The sequence below is a fragment of the Octopus bimaculoides genome, chromosome 22 (assembly GCF_046866305.1).
Source record: "Octopus bimaculoides isolate indiv1 chromosome 22, ASM4686630v1, whole genome shotgun sequence".
Lineage (NCBI taxonomy): Eukaryota > Metazoa > Mollusca > Cephalopoda > Octopoda > Octopodidae > Octopus > Octopus bimaculoides.
Window position 1 is genome coordinate 15346580 of NC_142949.1, and position 25042 is coordinate 15371621.

The 25042-nt window shown below is 35.6% G+C and overlaps 1 protein-coding gene across 6 annotated transcripts in view; it reads left to right on the plus strand.

Moving 5' to 3' along the window:
- LOC106875112 (secretory carrier-associated membrane protein 1) overlaps nucleotides 1-25042 on the plus strand; it is a 125727-nt gene that overhangs the window by 81266 nt on the left and 19419 nt on the right. For 2 of the 6 annotated variants that reach the window (XM_052975700.2, XM_089339789.1), the window contains 5 exons: nucleotides 3341-3407; nucleotides 4722-4850; nucleotides 6480-6639; nucleotides 10565-10663; nucleotides 20749-20866. In XM_052975700.2, the coding sequence (XP_052831660.1) occupies nucleotides 3341-3407; nucleotides 4722-4850; nucleotides 6480-6639; nucleotides 10565-10663; nucleotides 20749-20866 (573 nt within the window). Of the gene's footprint in view, nucleotides 1-3340; nucleotides 3408-4721; nucleotides 4851-6479; nucleotides 6640-10564; nucleotides 10664-20748; nucleotides 20867-22166; nucleotides 22285-25042 lie in introns of all 6 variants that reach the window. The other 4 variants (XM_052975702.2, XM_089339790.1, XM_052975703.2 and 1 more) reach the window with 2 other exon arrangements.

The following is a 25042-nucleotide window of genomic DNA, read 5'->3' on the forward strand; positions in this document are numbered from 1 at the left end:
CTCACCTGTTCACTGTATCAGGTACAACAGTGTATTCACCTTTTGCATGTGCTCATTAAAATATGACTGTCACCTCTTGCTGCTCATACTCAGGACAATGGCTTCATGAGTGGCCACTCAATTTCATAGCCTCATAGTCTCTGTTCTGTGATCAGGGCACTCTTGTTTTTACTCCCTACTCTCTCTTTTATTTTTTATTTTATTTTTTGCATTGTTTACCTTTCTGTCTTCCTTACTGGGAATTGTTCCAGCAGCCCAGCTATCTGGGAAGTGACCTCCTGCATGATCAGTATTAAATCATCTACATTGCTGTTACACTTGTCTGGCTTATTGCAAAAAAAAAAAAAAAAAAAAAAAAAAAAAAAAAAAAAAAGCAAAGAAGAAAAAAAAATGCTACTGTCACTTGGTAATGATACATAGAAGGGACAGTAAACCAGCTGTAAAACAACTGCTTCATTAGTATATTTACATCCCATAACTTAGCAGTCTGGCAAAAGACCAATAGAATAAGTACTAGGCTTACAAAGAATAAGTCCTGGAGTCGATTTGTTCGACTAAAGGCGGTGCTCCAGCATGGCCACAGTCAAATGACTGAAACAAGTAAAAGAATAAAAGAGTGTAAGTGTATATATAATATATATATATGTGTGTGTGTATGTGTGTCTGCGTTTGCCCCTCAGCAACATCACTTGACAGCCAATGCTGGTGCCTTTGCATCACTGTAACTTAGCGGGTTGGCAAAAGAGACTGATAGAATAAGTACTAGGTTTACAATAAATAAATCCTGGGGTTGATTTGCTCGACAAAAGTTGGTGCTTCAGCATGGCCGCAATCAAATGACTGAAACAAAAAATTAAAAGTATATATATATATATATGTAACCCCAGGTATTAACAGTAACTGCACGATAAAGTGAAGTGGGTCAGCCACATTTAAGTGGCAATATACTACACTTTATCGTGCAGTTACTGTTAATACCTAATTTAGAGAATTAACATTGCTTGTTTTCACTTTTTCGATATCAGTGAATAATTTCACTGGAAAAAGATACATAAGGTTGCCAAGAATTTATCTCTCTCATCGCAGATCGGTCGCTCTCGGACGCTGACGAAGGGAAATAACCCTGAAACTCAGGTCCTTCCGTGCTACAGATCACGATGAGAGGGATAACTTCCCTTGGCAAAACAAACAGGACACAGAAGTGTGTCGATAAGCCAGCTGGAGGAGATGTCCTCCTGGGGCTAAAAGCAACAGTAACATCCACCCCTAGGGGTCAGCCACATTTAAGTGGCAATATACTTCACTATATATATATATATATATATATATATATATATATATATATATATAGGTACGTTGGTGCAAGCAGGAAAAATAACTCGCAATGTGAGTATATGTATATTTTTGTTAATATTTAGCAGAAGCAACAGAGTGACTCAAAGTCTGAGAGTTTTGTGTGTTGGCATTTATCAAACTAATTTGATAAGTGCCAACACATGAAACTTTTGGACCTTGAGTCACTGTTACTTCTGCTATATATATATATATATATATATATATATATATATATATATATATTGTGAAATTTTTTCGCCATGAACGGTTTGTGTTTTTAAACGGAGTGTATTTTTTCTGATGTTATATTTATTCCTGAATGATGTGTAAAGAAATTTTGATTTAAGCATCTTAATGAATTCTTTATACTGAAATATATATTGAAGAAGATAAATATGTTCTTTTGAATTTATACGTTTTTGCGTCGTAACTCCTTTATTATTATTTATATATATATATATATATATATATATATATATATTGTATAACTTGGTTTAAGAAGAGACAAAATTTAGATAATCAACCTATAGTTATGATTTACCCCAACATAATACATAAAACACAATAAATCACCAAGAAAGAAACATAGCTATATATTATTTAGAATATAAATACAGTGTACATTTAAGCACATAAGAGGTATCCATCATAGGATTCCCTCACGCTAGAAAGAACAGCTAAGTTCATAGAAATACATGAGGTAAAAATATACCTGAAATGGTTAAAAGAGTGATACATTGATTAAAAATCATATTAAATTTAAGATTAAAAATGTTGAATAAAGAATTAAAAGTTATAAGATACATCGATGGCAGTGAGAGATCTTAATGATGGATTTAAAAGTCAGAGAAATAATAAGGAAAACTTGTTTCAAGAGTTCTAAAGAAATGTTTATAGAGGAGGCTTATAGCACCATATAAGATGGATTTCAATAGCTGTTATATATATATATATATATATATATATATATATATAAAATGTGTGTGTGAATGTGTGCAGAGATTCTCCTTGATGGGCAAACTATTTGAAAAATATGAATTATCCATGTGGCATTGTAATTGTTATAGCTTTTTCTAGACCAATATAATTTTTCACCAGCTATATAAATCCATGGCTTTTTCATCTGTAACTAGTTTGATAAGTGCCAGTGTATGAAAATCTTGGCCCTTGAGTCACTCTGTTGCTTTTGCTACATATTAATAAATATATATGATATCTTCATCATCATTTAATGCCCATTTTCCATGCTGGCATGAGTTGGACGGTTTGACAGGAGCTAGCAAGCCAGAAGACTGCACCAGGATCTATTTGTCAGTTTTGGCATAGTTTCTACAACTGGATACCCTTCCTAACAACAACACCTTTACAGGCCTGAAACACTGATGATGATGATGATGATAACTTTCCCTCTCTAATCCTATTTCTCCTCTTCTTCATACAATCTCAATCTGTTTATTCTCTGCATTCATGCCTGGCCGTTGGGAAATATTACCTTACCTGGAAACAGGTGAGGGTTGGTAACAAGGAAAGGCATCCAGCCTTAGAAAATCCATTTCTACAGATCCCATCTGACCTATGCAAAAATGGACATTAAATGATGATGATGATGATTCATTAGTGTTAACCCCTCCCCCACCTCCCAGAATACCAAGTTGAGATGAGACATAGTAACCTCACCATTCTTGACACTGCTTACTGCAACAGTCTGCTTGTGTCTTTTATTCATTGTTATTTGAATTTCCTTCAGACAAGTATATTGTGGTTTAGTGATGATTACGTGGGAAAATTAGGTGTAACCTGATTAAGAAACAAGGGAATAGCAGTAAATAATGCAGCTCGTTACCATCTGTAATAAAGGCAAGCTGGATAAACCCCTTCACCACCATAAATTAGATTTGTCTTTGTCTCTCAGATTCCTGTTTTCTAATCTTCTCACTTCTAATGTCATTACTGTCAGGATGTCTTCTTTTTCAGACATTCACAGTTCTCTCTTTTTTTTTAACAGGAGCTGGAAAGAAAAGCAGCAGAATTGCAACGGAAAGAGCAAGAGATGCGCAACATGCAGCTCCAAGGTAGAATTTGTTTATAATGTTTTTTGTTTTGTTTTAGTTCTACATTCCTCACATTACTGTAACCGTTTCTGATGGTTAAGAAGACGAGCAATGACATATTCTTCTTACCATGTGCTATACTGTCTGTGACCCTGTATAGGTACATCTCTTTGTAAACAAGTCTGTTGTTCTATACTCAGTGATTGTTTTGTTATCTCACTGTACTAAGTTCAGCTCCTTACACCACATGCAGTCAACTGAGAGATAAAACTTGTTCTGCTGTCTCCATTAGAGCATTTAAGCCACTTAACCTCTACATTTCTAAAATGTTTTTTATATTAACGATTAAAGATTGCTCTTTTAGTTAATCTTCTGGGTATGCCATATCCATTATTCATTTTATCATAAAATAAAATGTTTTAGGCTTTGGCTAATGAAAGTTTACGGGTTCTTTTTTTATATTTATGGGCTTTTTACGTGCCCGTACCATGTAAAAAAAGCATCACTTGAGCATGGTCGTTGCCAGTGCCGCCTGAATGGCTCCCATGCCAGTGGCACATAAAAAGCACCCACTATACTCTCAGAGTGGTTGGCATTAGGAAGGGCATCCAGCTGTAGAAACCTTGCCAGATCAGACTGGAGCCTGGTACAACCTTCTGGCTTGCCAGTCCTCAGTATAACCATCCAACCCGTGCCAGCATGGAAAGTGGACTTTAAACGATGATGATGATGATGGTATTTTACACATATTTACTATTCAAAATGGCTGCTGTTTGCTTTCACCATAGCCCTTAATTCTTTTCCCAGCCATTTCCAATGCTACAATTTGTCCACACTTTGTTTGAGGCAAACATTAAAACAAAAGATGGTTAGGATTTGTTATGCATTTCAAAGTATTTCATATTCATTGTATCTAACCCATGCCAGACTGGAAAGCAAATAGCAAATAAAGACAATGGTGGTCATCTGCTATTTCTGGTTGTTGTCATTAACCCTTCCGTTACCAACCCGGCTGAAACCGGCTCTGTAGTACAAATGTCTTGTTTTCATAAGTTTTGAATTAAAATCTTCCACCAAATTTTAGTGACAATTTATTTATGTTCCTAACACTAGCTTAACGATAACTAAGTTATTTTACTAAATTCTTTGTTATATTTAAAATAATTGAGAGAAAAACAGCACATCTCAAAATAAATACAGTAACGAAAGAGTTAAAATGAGAATGACCGACCTTCATTCGTCCTTAACATGTGACAAATATGTTACGTTTAGCAACTTTGTAATATCTATTTTCATCATAGAATCTATTGATGTTTTCTTGTTTACTATTTACAGGCAAACAGAACAACTGGCCACCACTGCCTAAATGGTTCCCTATTGGACCTTGCTTCTACCAAGATTTCAGCGTTGATATTCCTCTTGAATTTCAGAAAACTGTAAAATTTGCTTACTACCTATGGATGTGTGAGTTTCCATTTTTTTTCTGTTTCTCATGTTTCATTTTGATGTTTGCATGTATGTACACAAGGGAACCACCCAAACTTGCTGACCTTGTGTTACATTTTGAAACTGTTGTTATTATTATTGTTGTTGTTATTGTTGTTATATTACTGTTGTTATTGTTAGTCTTTCACTAAAGAAAATTTAGAAATATTATATTGTACCAGCAATGCTAATGATTTTATCTTGAAGTTTTGAGTTATGCAATTATCACCATTCCTGTTCTAAAGATTTGGGGCAGAACTGTCAGAAACCAAGTGCTAGCTGTCATTGAATTCATTTACTAATTTATTAGTCTTACCATCAGACATAGTGTCAAGTATTTTGATGAATACAGTTGACATACATCCACAGCGTCATAAATGCAATTATAGATTTGTTAATTGAGTTATATTGATCGGTCTATTGAAAATAATGTGTTTATCATATAATGTTTTGCAAATGTGTCCTCCATCTGGCTATAGTGATACAGTTTTTATCAATTTGTAATATATGGGAGCTGTATATTGATATAGGTTACGGCCTAGTGGTTAGGGTGTTGCACTCATAGTTGATAAACCATGGGTTTGATTCCTTGACTGGCTGGTGCAGTGCGCCCTTGAGCAAAAGACTTCACTTCCCATTGCTGCAGTTCACTTAGCTGTAAATGGGTAACCCTGCAATGGAATAGCCATCTGATCAGAGGGAATGTTGGCCTGTTCGCCTAGCCAGCAAGGTGGCATCATTCAAAAGCTAAAAGGATGCTAAGTGCATTGTGACCAGTGATGTAGTTTGGTTGATCATGTGATATTGATATAGAGCAGGTGTCCAATTATGAATTTACTATGAGTGAGAAAGAGGGCAAACTTTTGCTAAATAGTGCAGTTAGATTCCATAATGATGCTGCCAGGAGCGTGAAGGTCAGTCTGGAGCTAAATAGTTAAATTCCTGGACTTCTGATCCTTACTTTTTGGTAAATAACCCAACCAGCAGCACATGTTATTTTCATTGTAAATCAAAATGCAATAAAAGAATTTTTTTTTTAATATTTTACCAAAATTTAGAAATATTATGAAAGATAACAAATATTAAATTAATTATTTAAATTGTAGTTGTCTGTGTTGATTTATGACATAGGTGCAAGGTCAGAATGTTGAGTGGGGTGGGGTTGTGGGTTGGTTTGTACTGACCACACACCACATGTTGCCACTACTAAATAAATACTGTTCAAATATTAATGGATTGGCTTCATATAATCAAACTGCCTTTTCCATTCTGGTTTCCGGTTTTATCTCTCTTGATGTTTTTTTTTGTTGTTATTAAGTCAGTGAGCTGGCAAAATTGTTAGCACTCCAGGCAAAAGGCTTAGTGGCATTTCGTCCGTCTCAACATTCTGAGTTCACATTCTGCTATAGTCAACTTTGCCTTTCAACCTTTCAGGGTTGATGAAATAAGTACCAGTCAAGTACTGGGGTCAATGTGATCAACTTACCCCCTCTACACAAATTTCATTACTATTAAAAACAAAAACAAAATTTAGATAAATTTTTTTTGAAAAAGGAAAAATTTTAATTTTTTATTAATCTTATAATTATTATTATTTTTTTTTTGCAGTGTATGTTTTTGTATTATTCTTAAATTTCCTTGGAAGTCTTGCTAATCTGGTTGCCAGAAGTGATGGAGCCAATACATTCGGATTTTCTATACTCTGGTTCTTATTATTCACTCCATGTTCATTTGTTTGTTGGTACCGACCCCTCTATAAAGCTTTCAGGTGAGTAAATATGTACCTGCCTATATTTGTCTGTGTGTATGTGTGCATACTCAAATTCATCTTTCTGCCAGTTCAAATACATTTTAATTATGATTAAAGGGAAATAAAAATATAATGTTGCTTATCTCTTGTTATTTGTCATGACAGAGAGGGAGCAGACTACAGAAATGGCAAACCATTTGGGATGATTTTTGGGAGGTGTCTGGTTGGGAGGCATTGTATTTCTATTGAATTAGGGTGGAATGAAAATAAAAAATTGTGGAAATTGAAAATCCCTGAAGCCTAAAATGTTGCAATATTTGATTACTAGAAAAATCCTGAAATTTTCGCTTAGATCAGTCAAGGGCATTTACTCCCTCAAACCCAACAAACTCCACTATTGTAAAAAATTTACAAAAATCCCTCATTTTCGGAGTTTAGGGGGCTTGAGGGAGTAAATGCCCTTGATTGATCTCAGCAAAAATTTTGCATTTTTCTAGTAATCAAATATAGCAACATTTTAGCTCTCAGGCATTTTCAGTTTCCACAATTTTTTATTTTGTTTCCACCCCCACTGCGTATGTTTCAGATAATTTTGAGAATAAGCAAGAATTTGAATGGATTTAATTAGAATCACTGACTTTGACATTTTTGTTATTCCAATAGCATTTGGATTATCAAACATAATGCTTATTTATTCAGTGTTTTGAGTTAATTATGTATTATCTTGTTGCTTTGACATTTTGATGCTGTGATTGTTTATTTTTAGAATGACATTATGGGATAGGTGTAAGAGGCCTGCTATGGCTGGTTTGAAAATTAAAGAGGTAGACTATTTGTGTTAGGGTCCCCTGATCCCTTATCTGGTGGTCAATGAGGAAACTTGGGATAGAAGAATGGTTAGTGAGAGCTGTGCGAGCCATGTACAGAGATGCTGTCAGTAAGGTGAAGGTTGGAAATGAGTACAGTTATGAATTCCGGGTAGAGGTAGGGGTCCACCAAGGTTCCGTCCTCAGCCCCCTCCTATTTATCATAGTCCTCCAGGCGATCACAGAGGAATTCAAGACAGGTTGCCCCTGGGAGCTCCTCTATGCTGATGACCTTGCACTAATTGCGCAGTCACTATCAGAACTAGAGAAGTTTAAGGTGTGGAAGCAAGGACTAGAATCGAAGGGCCTTAGAGTCAACCTAGCAAAAACCAAAATCCTCATAAGTAGGAAGGTAGATAAAACATAAACCCCTTCAGGTAGATGGACTTGCTCAGTATGCAGTAAAGGAGTAGGTAGTAACTCTATAAGATGTACCCGGTGCAAGCTATGGACACACAAGAGGTGCAGCAATATCAAAGGCAGATTAACTACAAAGTTAGTTTTTGTATGTGGCAGATGTTCAGGTGCAATAAACACTGTAAACAAACAGGAAACAACTTCTATCTCATTCCAGGGAGAAAAACTAGAGGTAGTCGATAGCTTCCGCTATCTGGGTGACCAAGTTAGTAGTGGGGGTGGGTGCGCTGAAAGTGTAACTGCTAGAATAAGAATAGCCTGGGCCAAGTTTAGAGAGCTCTTACCTCTGCTGGCGACAAAGGGACTCTCACTCAGAGTAAAAGGCAGACTGTATGACGCATGTGTACGAACAGCCATGCTACATGGCAGTGAAACATGGGCTGTGACTGCTGAGGACATGCGTAAGCTCGCAAGGAATGAAGCCAGTATGCTCCGCTGGATGTGTAATGTAAATGTGCATACCCGTCAGAGTGTAAGTATCTTGAGAGAAAAGCTGAACATAAGAAGCATCAGTAGTGGTGTGCAAGAGAGACGATTGCGCTGGTTTGGACATGTGGTGAGAATGAATGAGGATAGTTGCGTGAAAAAGTGCCACTCCCTAACAGTTGAGGGAACCCGTGGAAGAGGTAGGCCCAGGAAGACCTGGGCTGAGGTGGTGAGGCAAGACCTTTGAACATTGGGCCTCACCGAGGTGATGACTACTGACCGAGACCTTTGGAAATGTGCTGTGCGTGAGAAGACCCGGCAAGCCAAGTGAGATCGTTGCCAGGGCCCCTGGACTGGCTCTTCTGCGGGTGGCACATAAGATGTACCATCCTGAGCGTGACCGTTGCCAGTACCGCCTGACTGGCCTTGTAGGGTTTTCGAGCGAGATCGTTGCCAGTGCGCCTGGACTGGCTCTTGTGCGGGTGGCACATAAAAGACACCATTTCGAGCGTGGCCGTTTTCGTGCTGGTGACACGTAAAAGCACCCACTACACTCTCTGAGTGGTTGGCGTTAGGAAGGGCATCCAGCTGTAGAAACTCTGCCAAATTAGATTGGAGCCTGGTGTAGCCATCCGGTTGCACCAGTCCTCAGTCAAATCATCCAACCCATGCTAGCATGGAAAGCGGACGTTAAACGATGATGATGATGATGATGATGATGGTTGGTTTAAATGCTGTAGTATTTATGAGGTGTTTGGGAACACAGTTGTACAAAAGGCTCTTCTTAGAAATTAAGATGGTTCACTTGAACTACAAATACTTTTCAGTGGCTAGTTTTGTATAATGGAATCAGGGGCCAGCAGGATTTTCTAAAGACATTCGATGCCATCACTTTCTGTTTTGACTAAATGGTATTTTCATGAGATGAAAATACCATTTAGTCAAACCAAAACTAACATGGAGCCAAATGTAATAAGGAATACACAACCAGATAATGTTCTTAGATATTTACTCCAAATATAAAAAGTAACTAGTCTCTTTGATACACTTAGACTTTCCAGTAGGGATATTGGAATACAGTTTGGTACTGTGCTGTGCAAGGTGCCACATTTATTATAAAGAGAGAAAATGAGTACTAAAAGTTTTAGGACATTTTTGCTTTCTAGACATGATCACTAATAGAGGAGGGACATATACACACACACACACACACACACACACACACACACACACACACACACACACACACAATTGGGTGGGGTGCACAATGTTGAGGTAAAACAAGGAAATGTAAAGCAAAGTTAGAGAAGGATGCAAGAACAGGAAAATATGTTTAAGGACCACTCACATAACCTGCAGCAGTATTGAAATATTCTAAAGCCATCCTTTAGAAGATGAAAATAGATTCAATGAAATGGTTAGAAAAACCAAGGAACTAATGCTTTTAACATTTATAACTGTGTTGTTTGTGTGTGTGTCGGTTCTTCATCTCTGTAGGTCTTATCAAGCTTGCTTTCTATCTTTTAGAAAGATAAAGTGCCTTGCTTCCCTGGGCATGGACACATTAAAGCTCCGACATCTAGCAACTGACTTCGTAGACACCCACAAAATTATCCACCATCTTTCCAGCAACAACCTTTGGCACCTTTTTGAATTCCATATGTCTGACACATGTAGACATTCTCACAAAATCAAGAAACAACACAGCATCCATGAATTTTGGCAATGTTTTTTCATGCCCAGAATTGGGGAAGCATGAAATAACCTACCCAGGTCAGTTATTAGCTGTTGGGACTCTATTACATCCTTCAAAGTTGGATTGGTAGAATTATTAGAATGTTGGACAAAATGCCTTGTGGCATTTGTTTTGGCTCTTTACATTTTCAGTTCAAATCCTGTTGAGGTCAACTTTCTTTTATCCCTCCAGTGTTGATAGAATAAAATACCAGTCAAATACTGGGGTTGTTGATATCGACTAACCCCTCCCCTCAAACTTGCTGGCCTTGTATCTAAACGGTTATAAGAACATTGGAAATTAATGCGTTACGATATTTCTGCTGACCTAAGATCAAGTCCCTGTTGTGGTTCTTCATCCTTCAAAAGTTGATCTCTCTAAGTATTGTGGGATTGATGTAACCAACAAACCCATGCCCTCTAAAATTTACAACCTTCTGCCTATATTCCAAACTCTAGTCTTTTCCTTATATTAAAGTTTTTCTTCTTTTCTTTTTCAGGAGTGACAGCTCATTCAATTTCTTCATATTTTTCTTTGTATTCTTCTTTCAATTTTGCACATGTGTCATCATGTCTTTGGGAATTCCAGGTTTCACAGTGTGAGTATGCTTCTGTTCTACTTTTTTAATTCTTCTACCAAATATTAATCAGTCTTCTTCCTTTCTCATTTCATTCATTTTTCACCCTTCTTCCTTCCGATTCCATCACTCGTCTTCTTCCATCCAATTCCTTCACCTTTCAGTTCCTTCACTCTTCTCCCTTCCAATTCCTTCCCTCTCCTAATTCTTTTGTCTTCCTTCCTTTCAGTTCTTTCACCTTTTATCCTCTCAGCTGCTTCCCCCCTTCGTTTCTTTTCCCCTTTCTTCCTGCCAACTCCTTAACCCTTTAATTCCTTCACCCTTTTCCCCTTCCAATTCCTTCACCCCTTTTTTCTTTCCAGCTCCTTAACCTTTCAATTCCTTCACCTGTCAATTCTTTTGCCCTTCTTCCTTCCATTTCTTTCGCCCTTCAACCTTTCAATTCCTTCACTTTCTTCTCAGCTGCTTCCCCCTTCGTTTCTTTTCCCCTTTCTTCCTGCCAACTCCTTAACCCTCCAATTCCTTCACCTTTTTTTCCTTCCAATTCCTTTGTCTTTCTTCCTTCTAACTCATTCTCTCTTACTTTTCTTTCCATCATCACTTCTTACCTTTCACATTTTCCTTCTTTTCTGTCTTTCTCCATCTTGTAATCTCGAACTTTCATTTATTTCCTCGCTCATTCAGTGATGAACTGTTGTTATTATTATCGTCATTATTATTATTTATTAACATTACTCTTATTTATTTATTGTTATAAAGAAATCATTATTTCATTTTCATTATTTTCAATATTATCACCATCAATGTTTTTGTTCTTCCTAGACTTAACGATAGGCCCTATTAACCTTATATTTTGTATCAGTTGTTGTATATTTGTGTTTTGATTGTTTGAGCTCAAAAGCTACCTATCTTCTGCTACCCAACAATACAGAAACACACACACCCTGCCAAATTTATTCCCCAAATTGAATTTGGCTTAATTACACACACACGCATTCTTGCTCTCTCTCTTTCCCTCTCTTCTTGGATTTTAGAATTTATTTCAAAAATCAACAAAAATCTATAAAACAACAGTTAATATATATACTGGTAGAAACATTCCCTTTGGGTAGTTTTGTCTAGTTTTTTTTTTTTCTTTTATGTTGTAAAAACAAAGAATGGAAAATTTGGTACATTTTTAATTTCATTTTACATATATTTCATTAAAGCATAAGAAATATATTGTGAATGTAAATATATTAATAATATAGATGTAGAGAACATGTAGAGGATCTCTTAACTGTAACTCCTCAGACAATGATTGCAAAATATTATTACCTCCGCTTTTTGTTTTCCTTTTGGAGTCACTTAATTAAGTACCAGTTAATTACTGGGGTCATTGCAATCAACTATCCCCCCCTCCCTCAAAATTTCAGGCCTTGTGCCTATAGTAGAAAGGACTATTATTACTATTGATAATAATAGTAAAATGAGCTGGCAGAGTTGTTAGCATGCAGGACAAAATGCTTAGCGGCATTTTGTTTGTTTTAATGTTCTGAGTTCAAATTCTGTTATGGTTGACTTTGCCTTTCATCCTTTTAGGGTCGATAAAATAAGTACTTGTCAAGCACTCAGGTCAATGTAATTGACTAGTCCTTTCCCCCAAAATTTAAGGCTTTGTGCTTCCAGATGAATGGATTATTATTATTATTGATAATAATAATATTCATAATGTATTTCCTATACTATAATGAAACGTATGTAACATGAATTAAAAATGTACTAAATTTTCCTGTCTTTGTTTTAACATATTTAGTCAGCAAATATTATGATTCATCTGGACTTTCAACTAGTATGTATGATTTTTTGATTTAAAATGATAGGTTGTGATTTGAGGAAAATTCGGCTACTAATTCTTGAGTTACAAGCATTAAAGAAATATAAGAAAGAGCAAAAATGATGAAATATTAGAAACATGTAAGAGAGATACAAAAAATTTTTTTTTAAATAAAAAAAAAATTAAATGGTTTTTAAACACTTCTAACAAAGATTGAAAGTTATAAAATAATGAAATGTGAAAGTCTCTTGACTTGCTCTCGTTGCTGTATGTGAAAAATATTTGCTTCATTTTGTGTAAAATCATTATTGCTCCAGCAATATTGTGATAACAGCTTAACTTAGACTGATGGGCAGGGAAGTGAATCTAGGTTTAAAGATAGAAACGGGAAAGTTTTCAAAACTCATCTCAACTACACTTGTCTGGTCAAATAGATGCATCATGGGAAGTGATGGAAAAGGTAACTATTAGCTTCAAGAGAAAATCAAATACTGGTGACTTTTTTAGGTCTTTACATGTGTATGTTGAGATGACTGACAGGGTAATGATTTATAGATTATTACCAACATTGCATGTATTGAAGTCTATTTTGCCGTAATGTAATTTAACTGACTGCAGCACAGTTCATTAGCTGGCTGTGTTGAGTTTAAATTCTGTGTATAAGGAAAGCATCTATGATTCTGGGGCAGATTTGTCATTCATCAGCTTGGTGCTATAGAAACCAACATTGGATGTAAGTTCCAGACATTTGGATCTTATGTCATCATCGTCGTCTAGCTTCTGTTTTCCATGCTGGCATGGGTTGGACAGTTGGACAGGAGCTGCCCAGTTGAAGAGCTGCCCAGGCTTTATTTGTCTAAGACTATTGATACAGAGATTTTATCACCGAGTGCTGGGTGGTGCATTGTTGTAGTGGGAAGAAAGGGCTCATTGTATAAAGTTCCAGAAGTATAAGATTGAGCAGGGTGGACATGGTGGTGGTGTGTAGTCTAGCATTAAGACAGAAGCTTTAGATAAAGTATGTTCAGTGTATGACGGATGGACTTTGATGTAAATCTTCATTAAACATGCACTGAGGAACCAATGAAATAGGCTGGTTTAAATGCTAAAACTAATAAATATGAATTTTATTTCAGAGAGAGAGAAAGAGGGCTACAAATGTATATGTACACATTGTTTTACATATATATATATATAAGGTGTTATCAGAAAGTTACTTCCCTGTACATAAATGTGATTGGTAGTTATTGGTGGCCAACCTTACTGAGTTCAATCTCAAAGTAGGCTTTGTCATATCTACTTGTGTCCAACTATTATTTATAGTTTTGTAATGTTGTGTTACAACAATTCTGTGATTTTTACAATGATGACAAATTCAAGCAGGTTTCCTGCATCAGATTTTGAATGAAGCACTGTGAGTCTGCTATTGAAACCCTTGAAGTATTTTGTAAGATTTGTGACATGTGTTCTTTGAGTGTTATAGATTGGTTGAGTATCACTTTAAGATGATGAGCTTTCAAGGCAAGAAATCTGTAGTAAAATACCAGAAATATTGGAGGAATTGTAAACTTCTCCCTTGCAGAACAATCCATCAGTTCTCTCAAATGGTTGGAATCTGTTACGATTCTGTCTGGAGAATCATATAGAATATCTGAACATGTATTGCATTGGTTTGAATTTGGTCTCTGTTTGACAAATGAGACAGTCTTCAAAAGTAGCTGTGTTTTCACATGTACTTTAAGATTCACGGAAATATTAATAGTGATACCTAATCTTTAGAATTATCACAGATGATGACATTTGGGTTTATAGTTAAATCTGAAGACAAAACAGCAATAAAGAACTTGCAGTGAGTAAAAACAAATAAAGCAAAACAGATCCACAATGCAATGAAAACCAGGCTCATCGTGTTTTTAATGTCAAAGGTATCTTTCACCAATAATTTGTTTCTCCCAACTGTAGTGTGATTAACTGAGGTATTTAGCAGAAGATTCACTATAAAAAATGCCCAAATCTATGGTGCAATTACAGTTGGTTGTTGCAGCATGAAAACCACTTGCTCTCACCTTTATCTAGATGTAGTTTTTGTCTGAAAACAAAATGGTTTTGCCACACACTCCATATTCTCTTACCCTATCTCTCAGTGACTTCACTAGGTTTCCAAAAACAAAACTGAAGGTGAAGGGGTATTGTTTCAACATGGTGGATGACATTGAAAGAAAATTGCTGGGCCTTCAGTGTGGCCTTCAGGAAATGGGTTTCTGCAGTGTTTTTGAGGTATGGAAGACTTGTTGAGATTACTGTTTATGTCCCCAGAGGGTCTATTTCAAAGAGGATGGATACCAAGCAGAAATTAGATTAGAAATACATTATTTACTAAAGCACAGCTTTTTTTTTTTTTCAGATTTGGTCTGGGAACTTTCTGATACCACCTTATATATATTGACACATACTCTAGATGGGTACATATATACCTAGTACACACACACACACACACACACACACACACACACACACACACACACACAGTGTATAACGACTAAACTGTTTTCAGCATGCAGTTTTGTTGTTGTTTTTCGCTTTTGTTGTTGCTTCTGTTTGTGTTGATGCAGTGTTTGTTATGTTCACTTATTTTTTACAGTGTGTCTTGTTTTGCAATTGGGTAGGGTCACCTCACAACTTGATTCATAGATTAATTTGAACTTTAAGTAAGAATGAAAATGAGTGGCCTTGTAAAATTTGGACGTACACTGTCTCAAAGAATTTTGCATTTGATTCCACTTTGGCCTTCTCATTACTTTCCTTTTTCTGTCTTCTAATTTTATATATATATATAATATATATATGTATATATATATATATATGTATATATATATATATGTATATATATATATATGTATATATATATATATGTATATATATATATATGTATATATATATATATATATGTATATATATATATATATATATATATATATAATATGTATATATATATATATATATATAATATGTATATATATATATATATATATAATATGTATATATATATATATATATATAATATGTGTATATATATATATATATATATATATAATATGTATATATATATATATATATATATAATATGTATATATATATATATATATATAATATGTATATATATATATATATATATAATATGTATATATATATATATATATATAATATGTATATATATATATATATATATATATATATAATATGTATATATATATATATATATATATATATATATATAATATGTATATATATATATATATATATATATATATAATATGTGTATGTATATATATATATATATATATATATATATATATATAATATGTGTATATATATATATATATATATATATATAATATGTATATATATATATATGTATATATGTATATATATATATATATATATATGTATATATGTATATATATATATATATATATATATATATATATATATATATATATATATATATATATACATTAAGTATTAACTATTGGAAAAAAAAGCACTCAATAACTGGATAGAGATTAAAGATACTTTATTTGGTCAAGTGAGTCTCTTGCTGCTCTGAATTTCACCTGCAGGCACACAGATTAGAAAGAGACTGACTCAACCAAAATAAAAGATATATATATAGTCTATTTGGCACATTTTGGGTCTGAGTAATATATAATAGAAAATGCATCCATTATGTAAACCTTCTTAAGTTAAAGCATTTCAAAAATATTTTTTAAATGCTTTCATTTAGGAGGTTTTATGTTGTGGATGCCTGTTCCTATTCTATATTATGCAGACCTGAAATGTACAAATTAAATGATTTCAAAATATTACTCTTTGGTTTGACTTCATTATTACGACTAATATGAATTGATGCCAGTACAAACCAGCTGGTCTTGACGCCACTTATGGTGTAACTTATGATTGACACTAGTTGAAAATCACTGCTTCTTAGCTTATCATGAAATATCTATACAAGCACAGACATGGTTGTAAGAAGCTCACTTGCTAACCATGTGGATTCAGGTTCAGTCCCACTGCATAGCATCTTGAGCAAATGTCTTCTACTATAGCTCTGAACTGTCCAAAGCTTTGGGAATGGACTTAGTAGATAGACTTAAAAAAAGAGAAGCTTGTTGTGTGTGTGTGTGTATCTTCCACATGCTCTTTTGAAAGTCCCACTGTTAGAGTAGTGTTCTGTTGGCATTTCTCCTCTTAGTTAATTGCTGTGTGGAATAAGAAATTCCTTACTTGAAAAAACATATGGGCTTACTTGCGTTAAGAGACAATGCCTCAATAACATTAGTCATTTAACCCATGCTTGCATAGAGAAATGAAACAAATGAAATATATATCTATGTGCGCACACATGCACATGCGTGTGCATATGTGTGTGTGTATGTACGTTTATGTAGTAACATTTCTGTCTTGATAAATGCCCCAGCTATTTCAGTTATTTTAGACTTTATTTCTTCCTCAGCAGATAGATCATTCTACTGTTGTCTAAGAAAGTGAACTATCACACTTTAACTCAGTGTTTATAACCAGAATTAATATATATTTGTTGCTATTATTTGGATATATGTGTTACTTAAAGTTTCACCACTTGAATAGCATAATAAAACTATATCTGTCACTTATAGTTGAACACAACTTGATTGCATGTACTGTGCTTTTGTTAATTATTTTAGGTGCTCATGTAGTTGTGCACAGATGGGGAGTCCTCTTGGCCCTTCTGTCCTGGACCCAGTGGAACATTCAGGACATGATCAGTGGGAGGGAGGGTTGCACCAGCATTGTGCTCATATAAAGTTTGCCCTCAGTGAATTTGAACTTAGCACAGAATCCAGAGCAGATATTGCAAAGCATTCTCTCTGCTGATCTCATAACTCTGCTAATGAATTGCTTAATAGTAAAATAATTTGATGTTATTTTCAATGTTATTCTCCTTCAGCTACTAAATAAAGTTGTACTCCTGTCTTTGTTTCTGAAAGACGCATCGTCATTGATGCATCTTTGCTTCTCATTTTGCCTGTTATATTTACATTGATGGAGTTAACTTTGGTCTCACATATCACTGCATCAGTGTTACCTCACTGATTAAATGGGGATACCTCTTTATTATCTACATGGTCTTTGGAGAAAAACTAGAAGTGGTTGATAGCTTCTGCTATCTTGGTGACCAAATTAGTAGTGGGGGTGGGTGCGCTGAAAGCGTAGCTGCTAGAATAAGAATAGCCTGGGCAAAGTTCAGAGAGCTCTTACCTCTGCTGGCGACAAAGTGTCTCTCTCTCTGAGTAAAAGGCAGATTGTATGACGCATGTGTACGAACAGCCATGCTTCATGGCAGTGAAACATGGGCCGTGACTGCTGAGGACATGCGTAGGTTCGGAAGGAATGAAGCCAGTATGCTCCGCTGGATGTGTAATGACAGTGTGCATACTAGACAGAGTGTTAATACCTTGAGAGAAAAGTTGAACTTATGAAGCATCAGCTGTGGTGTGCAAGAGAGACGATTGCGCTGGTATGGACACGTGGTCAGAATGGATGAGGATAGCTGCGTGAAAAAGTGCCACACCCTAGCGGTTGAGGGAACCCATGGAAGAGGCAGGCCTTGGAAGACCTGGGATGATGTGGTGAAGCATGACCTTTGAACATTGGGCCTCACCGAGGCGATGACTTCTGACCGAAACCTTTGGAAATATGCTGTGCGTGAGAAAACCCGGCAAGCCAAGTGAGACCTAAATCTAAGGCCTCAGCCAGTCCACTTATGCGTACCTTCCTTCATTGGACACTAAACTCCGCTTGCGAAGACCTGTTGAGGCAAGTGAAATAGAAATCGAATTAAATTCGACAACTGGCACCCATGCCAAGGTCGTCTCCTTCATTGGAAACGAAACTCGGCTTGCGAAGACCTATTGGGACAAGCGAAAGCAAAACCGTCAATGGCCCCTGTACCCAGCATCGCCTTCCTGGCACTTGTGCCAGATGACACGTGTAAAGACATTCGAGCGAGATCGTTGCCAGTGCCGCCGAACTGGCTCCTGTGCAGGTGGCACGTAAAATACACCATTTTGAGCGTGGTCGTTGCCAGTGTCGCCTGACTGGCCTTCGTGCCGGTGGCACGTAAAAGCACCTACTACACTCTCAGAATGGTTGGCATTAGGAAGGGCATCCAGCTGTAGAAACTCTGCTAAATCAGATTGGAGCCTGGTGTAGCCATCTGGTTTCACCAGTCCTCAGTCATGGAAAGCGGACGTTAAACGACGATGATGATGATGATGAAGTTTTATTGGTTTATGCATATTGTTTCATTGCACCAATTTCAAAATTAGTTATTTCGATTTAAACATAACCCATAAACTAGTAAATCGAATGAATGAAAGCCGAGTAAAATCCTACAGGATTAAAATAGAACATTTTATCTTCACATTTTATACACTCTACATCACCATCCACCCCAGCACCTTTTTAACTTCTAGTTCATATTTTAATCAACACTAAAAATAAATGGCTTCCAAAAAAATATCACTTACCACTGGTCCAAGGGAAAGAATCCCAACAAATCAGCCATAAGTTATTTCCCTTTTTATCTACTATAATGGCAGTCTTGTAAGATTGAGATGTAGAGTGAATGTATTATTTGTCTGAATGATTTTTCCTTTTTATGTATGATAATCCACAACATTATTATGCTCTTCAACTGGTGGAACTTTAAGTAGCAAATACATTTCTCCTGTTAGCAGTATCTAATAATAATATAACTCTAAATTGTATTGAGTTCTATCTACTTATTTCATACAAATTCAGATTAGCTTGTGTGTATATACGCACACATTACTTAGGAAATAGCTGCTCTTTGAAGCATATGCAAAGAGAAACATCTTCAAAGAATTGTTAATTACTTACCCCTGTAAAATGTTTTTCTTTTTACTGAACTGTTATTTTTGTTTCATAAAGTTTTTTTTTGTGTGTGTGTGTGTGTGTGCATTTTGAACTCTTTACGAGTCAAGAATTATGAGCAAGAAAGAATCTGTTTGTGAACAATTAAACTATCTCGTTTGTGCTTTCAGTAGGACATGGGCCAAAGTAGAGGTTCTCTTACCTCACTTGCTCACTCTGTGTGTATGCATGTTATTTATTCCACACACATACACACACACACACATGCATACATAGGTATGTACATACATATATAAACAATGATGATGATGTATATATATCACAAAAATGAGTTTAAAGGGATATATTATCCTGGTGATATCTATCTACCTATCTGTCTACCTACCTACCTATCTATCTATCTATTTATAAGAGAGAGAGAGAGAGAAAGAAATGATATCAGTAGGAGAATCTCTACTTTGGCTCCCATGATATTGAAACTAACAATTACAGTGAAATCTTCATTATATATATATATATATATATATATATATATATATATATATATATATATAATTCAATAATAAGATAAAATCTTTTACAAGAATTTTATCAAGTAGCTAGCGTGAAAAAACTCATATGGGAAAAATCCATCATTATTCATCATCATCATCATCATCATCGTTTAACGTCCGCTTTCCATGCTAGCATGGGTTGGACGATTTGACTGAGGACTGGTGAAACCGGATGGCAACACCAGGCTCCAGTCTGATTTGGCAGAGTTTCTACAGCTGGATGCCCTTCCTAGAATATATTTATTTATATTTATTTAAGGGCATTACTATAGAAGAATGCCTCATGCTAAACTACCATAATAAACACATTTTTTTTACTAAACTCGAGGAAATGCAACTCTCAAAAATTGGCCTCAAGAGTTGCATTTCCTCGAGTTCAGTGAAAATGTGTTTATTATGGTAGTTTAGCATGAGGCATTCTTCTATAGTAATGCCCTTATATAAATATACATATATCATCATCATCATCATCATCGTTTAACGTCCACTTTCCATGCTAGCATGGGTTGGACGAAGCACATATTTATGTGATGCATCCAGATATGCACATGCATTAACTTATTATTATTATTACCATTATTATTATTAATGTCATTAGTTTGTCACATTCTGACTTTAGTGAGATAGTATATCTAAGACTACATTTTTCAATGTGCCCTTTAAAAAAAAAATTACTGTTTTGAGGGGAAACAATTGTCTACCACCATCACCATCGTCTTCATCATCCTCTTCATTTTAGCATATACAACACCAAAAAATGAGAAAGCATTGTTTGTTTCACTGTTTGCTTATACTTGCAGTGGTTTGTTGAGTGGTATAACAGCAGTCAATTCACAAATAGCCGTCGGACTCATCATGATATTTATTGGAATATTTTTTATTTTCATTTCTGTATTTACATTTGTACTACTTGTCAAGGTACAGTTTGTTTCTTTTTGTGTGTTGCACCTATACCCGTTCCCTGCAGGGTTCTCTCCCCTTGTTCATTGCTTCTGATTTATTTTGTTTGTCGTTCTTTAACATTAATATAGTTTATGAATAACCTTGTAATAACCGCTTCCTGCTACCATAACCATATTTACACTCCCATGAACCGTCATCCCTCGTGACTGTCCACGTGACCGCCCCCCTTCCATCCTCAAAATTATTATCTACTGTATGTCTTGCAGTCTTATGCATTGTTTCTTCTTTGGTTTTTTATTATTGTTTAGTAATAAAAATAATAATAATAATCCATTTTTTTTTTTCCTGCTTTGCTGAACAGGGGCTGTAAATATTTCTTAACTCTGTGCGGGTTTGTTTTATTATTTGGTCCTTCATGTACAACTTGCTCTAGATGAAATATTTCTAAAATTGTCACAGTGAATTACAGAAGCAATAAAAATAATGCCACTGTGTCTTTAAAGCAGTAAAACTGCTGTCATCCTTCGTCTTTCGCTTTCCAGTTGTGCAATCAAATGGAAAAGTTCGAGTTCTACGTTTACTACAAATTCTTTGTTTCTGGTGAGCAAAACAAATGTTGGAACTGACCTCCCCTCCTCTCCACCCTCTTTCCATGATCCCGTTTCAAAATATTGATAAATTGAAAGAAACAAAAAAAATTTTTTTCTTTTTTAAAATTCAAATCCTCTCACCTTATTTTACTTACCTTGTTTAAGAACCAATCGATCAATCTTCTCTGCTAAGAAATACCTGTGATGGTGGTGGGGTGTTTTTCTTAGTGGCAAAGGGGTCGATAGTGCAGAGCAAGTTGTGTTTATGGGGTTATGGACTGCAATACAAAAGTAGCTGAAGATGGAACGCAAAACATTAACTACTATTACTATTTGGAGTCCTGTTTGTGGCATGCTTTTGTTTATGTGCTTTTTTTTTTATTAAAAAGAAACACTTCTCATTCACCTCTACTTAATCGATTTTTCTTTATTATTTTACTAATTATATATTTTTCTCTCCCTTGTTAGTAACTTTTTCACATTTGTCATAAACACTTTTGAAATTTTCATTTTTATTTTTACCTTTATTTTTCTTTCTTTATTTCTCTCTCTTCTAATAAATTATTTTTCTTTTATTTTTATGTCTCAGCAACAAAGGAATGAAATATTTGAATCTTCGTTGTCTCCTATTATTATTATTATTATTATTTATTTTAGTAAATTTTTTTAAAAAGAAAAAATAACAAATAAACAAAACTGCTACATTTGTGGATTTCTTTTTCTAGCGGCTGGTTCATTTCCCTGTCGGTTTTTGGTAGTCATCCTGGCTTGGGGGTGTTTCTAACCCTTGTCTCCTTATGTCTCACTGTTTACACAGCAGCAAACATCTTAATGCTTATTAAGGTATGAAGTAGTTTCTAATGAGTTCTCTTGTCTTAACTCCTCCAACTCACTCCAGCTCTCTGCAAAGTCAAAACATCAGGTGCCACTTCACACGCATGCACGCACACACACATGCACACACACACACACACACACACACACACATGCAAAAGATGGTTTCGTTGTTAATGCTTAACACCCTTGTTGTTGTTGTTGTTGTTATTATTATTATTATTATTATTATTATTATTGTTGTTGTGGTGGTGAGCTGGCAGGATCGTTAGCACATTGGGCGAAATATTCAGTAGCATTCCTTCTGGCTCTTTATGTTCTGAGTTCAAATCCTACTGGGGTCAACCCTGCCTTTTGTCCTTTTGGAGTTGATGTAATCAACTATCCTCCTCCCCACAAAATTTCAGGCTTTGTGCCTATAATAAAAAGTATTATTATTATTATTATTATTAGCTGGCAGAATAGTTAGCACTTTGGACAAAATGCTTAGTGGTATTTCACCCATTACATTCTGAGTTCAAATTCTGCCACTGGGTTAATGTAATCAACTACCCCCTTAATAGTTTCAGGCCTTCTTCCTATAGTAAAAAGGGTTATATTATTATGAAAATGGTGAGCTGGCAGAATCGTTTGCACATTGGACAAAACGCTTAGCAGCATTTCTTCTGACTTTTTATGTCCTGAGTTCAAATTCTATCAACATCAACTTAGCCTTTCGTTTTTTTTTTTTTTTTGTGGTTGATGAAATGAGTATCAGTTGAACAGTGGGCAGTGTGCGTGGTGGAGTTGTTGACTTGCTCCCTCTCCTCAAAATTGCTGGCCTTATGCCAATAACTAGAAAGAATTACTACTACTACCACCACCACCACTACTACTACTACTACTACTACTACTACTACTACTACTACTACTACTACTACTACTACTACTACAGTAGTTTGAGATTGCAGATAGCAACAGCAGAGTGTTGGATAAAAGCCTTAAAATAATTATTGCCCTCTTTGAATCTAATCAAATCTTACTTACACTGCAGGTCCCCCATTCAGGGTTGAATAGCTAAATCCCATTGATAAACTGGAGTTTTGATATCTTTGACTGACCTTGAATGCAGTTGGAAGAAATCAGTAATTAATGGCTTGGTGCCAATACAATCTGACACAGGTTAACAAGTCTGACTGCCAATTCTAGCTGTCACTCTTGACTGAAGCTTTGCTACCCTGCAATCCTCCTCAGCCATGTGCAACCATGATGTTGTGGGCTTGGCATGTTTCTATTTTCAGTCCTTGACAAGATCTTCATTGATGTTATCCTTTGCCCTAAACATCGATCCACCCTTTATAACCCTCTCTGCTTTCATCTGGAAACTGACATCATTATTTCATATGTTTGTTTTCCCTGCTGGCATGAGTTGGACAGGTCATTATGGTGTAAGTTCTTATTCTGAACCATGTCGGACTCTTATTTGTTCTAGTTTTTGGCATGAATTATACAGATCGATGCCCTTCCAGTCACTGACCACTTCATGCAGTCTGCTGGGTGTCCATTGTACAAGCTCTGCAGAGGTTATCCTCTTTTCAACAGGTCAAGACTAAAGATTTTTCACAATCCTTTCTCTTTTGTCTTAGTGCATTTACTGACCACTTCATGAGGGTGCATGACTCAGTGGTTAGGGCATTCAGCTCATGATCATAAGGTCACGAGTTCAAGACCTGGCAGTGTATTGCGTTCTTGAGTAAGACACTTTATTTCATGTTGCCCTAGTCCAATCAGCTGGCAAAATTGAATCGTACCTATGATTCAAAGACCCACCCTTGTCACATTCTATATTATCCCGAATCTCCTTGATTACATTAAGGATATGCACGTCCGTGGAGTACTCAGCCACTTGCAGGCTGTTCTATTGATCAGATCATCTGGAACCTTTATCATAACCATCAGTGCCACTGACTCTGGTGAAGTTGTTTTGTAAGCCACAAGACAAAATACGCATCACCACTCCTTACTTCATTCAGAGCAATGTTACCAACACAATGCTTTGAAGAAAGGGCAATTACAGATAAAGAAAATGGAGTGATTGTGGGTGACAAGATAATAATTATTTTCCATGTTAGAAGCAAAGTGTTGGAATTGAAACCTAACAGTAAAATGTCTGCAGAGTATAATTCCGTTGTTCAAAGACCAGGTTTTGTCTTCTTGTCTCCTTAGCACTGATGCAATCAAGTAATGAAATTTATTGATGAGAGGATGGAAACATGAGTGTGAAGTGTTGAAATTACTGTAAGTTTGCTACAGCAGTTCAGTAGGTAGTAGCTTTTGAGTTCAAATGTTGCCCTTGTAATTTCTGGAGGAATTGCAGCTGTAACAGCTTAGTACTGTATTCTTTGGGTAAAGCTCCTTCAGCTGCCTAGCATCATCTCAACTTAGAACAAGCTCCAAATTTGAAAAGACTGAGAAAACAGTTTCTTGTATTGACAAGGAATATGTTTTCTAATAATAGAGACTAGCATTTTATATGTTGATGTTGACCTGCTAAAATTAAGAGTGGGAATTGCTATAAATGAAAGTAAACATTGTATCATTTAATCCAGTGTAAGGTTTGAATATGAAGATATAATGATAAAAATGCTACTACTAATAATAATAATAGTAATAATAACTGTTTCAAGTTTTGGCATGGGGGAGGGGGTAAGGGATTACATTGATCCCAGTGTTTCACTGGTACTTATTTTATCGACCCCGAAAGGATGAAAGGTAAAGTCAACCTTGA